The sequence below is a fragment of the Echinops telfairi genome, unplaced genomic scaffold (assembly GCF_000313985.2).
Source record: "Echinops telfairi isolate 266 unplaced genomic scaffold, ASM31398v2 ScPeMD7_7469;HRSCAF=8507_1, whole genome shotgun sequence".
NCBI lineage: Eukaryota > Metazoa > Chordata > Mammalia > Afrosoricida > Tenrecidae > Echinops > Echinops telfairi.
The window spans coordinates 78,237,008-78,239,813 of record NW_022111373.1 but is presented as its reverse complement, the minus strand read 5'-3'; the positions used below and the strand labels follow the sequence as shown (position 1 = coordinate 78,239,813).

The 2,806-nt window shown below is 51.1% G+C and overlaps 1 protein-coding gene across 1 annotated transcript in view; it reads left to right on the top strand.

Moving 5' to 3' along the window:
* The window catches only part of ARHGEF28 (Rho guanine nucleotide exchange factor 28), a 152,666-nt gene that overhangs the window by 86,284 nt on the left and 63,576 nt on the right, over positions 1 to 2,806 (top strand). The window contains exon 17 of the mRNA XM_045285225.1: positions 361 to 513. Within this exon, the coding sequence (XP_045141160.1) occupies positions 361 to 513 (153 nt within the window). The remainder of the gene's footprint in view (positions 1 to 360; positions 514 to 2,806) is intronic.

Genomic DNA, 2,806 nt, shown 5'->3' with positions numbered 1-2,806 from the left:
TTTTTTATTTTAATATCATGGATTTATACCTCACCGTTGAAGGAACTTGTTACTGTAGAAAGATGCTAAGTGTCCTGGTCCAGATCTCAGGCTAGCGAACTCTGTTTGTGTGAAGAGCCGGATCACAGAGAGTCGAGGCTTTGCGGGCCACCTCTGGAGTCTGTTGCCGGTGTTGCTTTATGTGCACTTTTGTGTTTTAAGCGACCCTTTGTAACATGCCAAAGCCGTGCCTGGCCGTATCAAAAGCGGCACAGGCCAATCGGTGGCTTGCCAATGCCTCCTCTAGACGAAGGTGTCGCTACCGATACTGTTTATTGTGTGTGCACCCTTAATCGGTTATTCGGCTTTCGTTGTTCCTAGCTGAGAGCCTGCAAGTGGCGGTGAAGGCTTCCCGGGTGGGTGACGTAAGCCCGCCCTCAGAGGAGAGCTGTGTGGAGCCTGGCTTGACGGATGCGCTCGGGTCTGGTGCTGGGCCTGCACCTCCTAGCGACGGACCAGGACTGTCTGCTGCTTGTAAGTGAGCATCCGGGCCTTTGTAGTGCATCTCCCAATGACCCCGGGAACACAAAACGGAGCCAGTGCTTTTGCTCCTGTTTGGAGAGGGCTTGATGTTTTGTTAAACAGGAAGAACGCCAAGAATAAATGCGCTCGTGTGCTTTACAGACAGTCATGGCTTAGAAGGGTGGTTGGCGGCTTAGACGGCTCAGCTTCCCAGGTCAATGGGATTGTCCCCTAAGCTCACTTTTGCTCACATCTGAGTTCAGTTTTCTGCATACAGTTTGGAAATAACTTTCTACTTGTTGAGTTTTCAAGAAGGGTCCCTGTAGTCCATGAGAGAAAATAACTTTTACGCTCAAGTTCATTTCTATCCACTGAGCAGACTGACTTGGAAAGCTGGGAACACCTGCATGCTCACACACACCCACGTAAGAGGTTTGGTGGCACTGCTAAAGGCGGAGTGCTGGAAGATTCCTGACGACATTGTCGTGTTCAGGTTCTTTTTGCTCGCTACCATCGAGTCCCGGCCGACTCCTAAGGGCCCTGGAGGACAGAGCAGAACACCCTGTGGGTTTCTTAGGGTGCAAGTCTTCAGGAGAGCAGGCAAACTCGTCTTTCTCCCAAGGAGTGGCTGGTAGGCTTGAACTGTTGACCTTGTGGTTCAAAACCCAACCGGTCATCCATGATGCCACCAGGACCCTATAGTGTTTAGGTTAAAATTCATTGATCAAAACACTTGTTTCAATCTATATGTTAAACACTGAAAGCTAGGATGTAGGGAATAGGTCTAGGCGGTTTCTCAGACCTAATTAATTAAGTGTTGTGTACAGAGTTCTCATGCAAATACAATACGCATGGTGTAAACTCCACCAGCGTTCTGTGACGTAGGACATTGTGATTGGAATGCTGAACAAATGCCGTATTAAAACCTTACAGGGCGCAGCTTTGGTTGCCCTTGTAGATAGCGGTTCCGACTGATAGCGGCCCTGTGTGCAGCACAAGGAAACAGTGCCGGGTCCCGAGCAGCCTCAAAGACCTGTATCCCACCCGGGGCCAGTGCTGCAAGACCTTGGCGTTGGAGTCATTAAAATCATTCAACTCAACTCAGACTCGTTCCATGGAGCGAACCCAATACACCAAACCAAACTCACTGCCATCGCGTCTGTGCCGACTCACACAATCATACAAGCCAGGGCGGATCAGCCCCGGTGAGTTTCCAAGACTGTAATTCTTCCTGGGAATGGTCCAGAGTCAGAGCCATCTTCTAGGACAGGGTAGAACTGCAAGTCTTTATGGGAGCAGAAAGCCTCCTCTTTCTCCTGGGGAGTGGCTGGGAGGTTGGAACTGCTGACCTTGCATGTAGCCGCCCAACTCGTAACCCACTACACCACCAGGGCTTCTGTTAGGGAACATTATAAAAAAGGAGACCTACTTTACCTTAAACGCACACGCGCACGTACACACGGCATCAGAGATGTACAGGTGCCACTGTTGTCTGAATGAGCTCGGCAGTGCCCCCCGTGTTTGCTCTACCCCCATCTTCCCAGAGCGTGCATCTCCACCATGAATGGTGGTGAACACCACACCCCCACCAGGCCTCACACTCATTAGGGAAAACGTCCTTACGAGCTAGAGTTTGGAGGATTAAATTGCCTGCAACTCTCTTTGCCTAATTAAGCTACGTGAAGTGTTGAAAATCTTTGAAATTCTCTACAATTAAAAAACGACACAACAGGACCAATCGTTTCTTCCCCGCTTCAAGTTCGGTGTTACCTAATCCCTGAGTTTCTATTTTCAGAATGGGCACATATGTTTTCCATTTCTCCTGTGCCTAGCATCCCCAGGGAGAAGCACTGCCCTGGATGATAGCCCTTTTAAAGAAGAGCCTCGTATGCCAGTGAGGAAGCTCTTGCTAAAAATATGCTCGGGGATGGTCGCAGGCGTGCCACCTCACCCCGGGGACAGCTGGAGAGGCTCCTTCCCTGTGGCTGCAGCTGCTCCGCATGTGACTCCACCTCCCCTCCCTGCAGGGCAGGCAGGGCAGCTTCTCTCTGCCTGGGTCCGCATCTCCGGCGACCTGGGAGAGTCCCATGGGGGACCTCGTTGCATCTGCTAGACTCGTTGAGAGGCTTTTATGGTGGTCTGATAATCAGGTTCATGTAGTGGAGGTCCAGCATCGGGCTGGTGCAGTCACACACCCCGTAGGCCCCTTTGGTTTGGGGCTGAGTTAGCATATAGCGCTCCCCGAGTTTGGGTAGCGGAGTTTGTAGAATAGCGGAGGCAGATGGCGATTCCTGAATGAAGATCC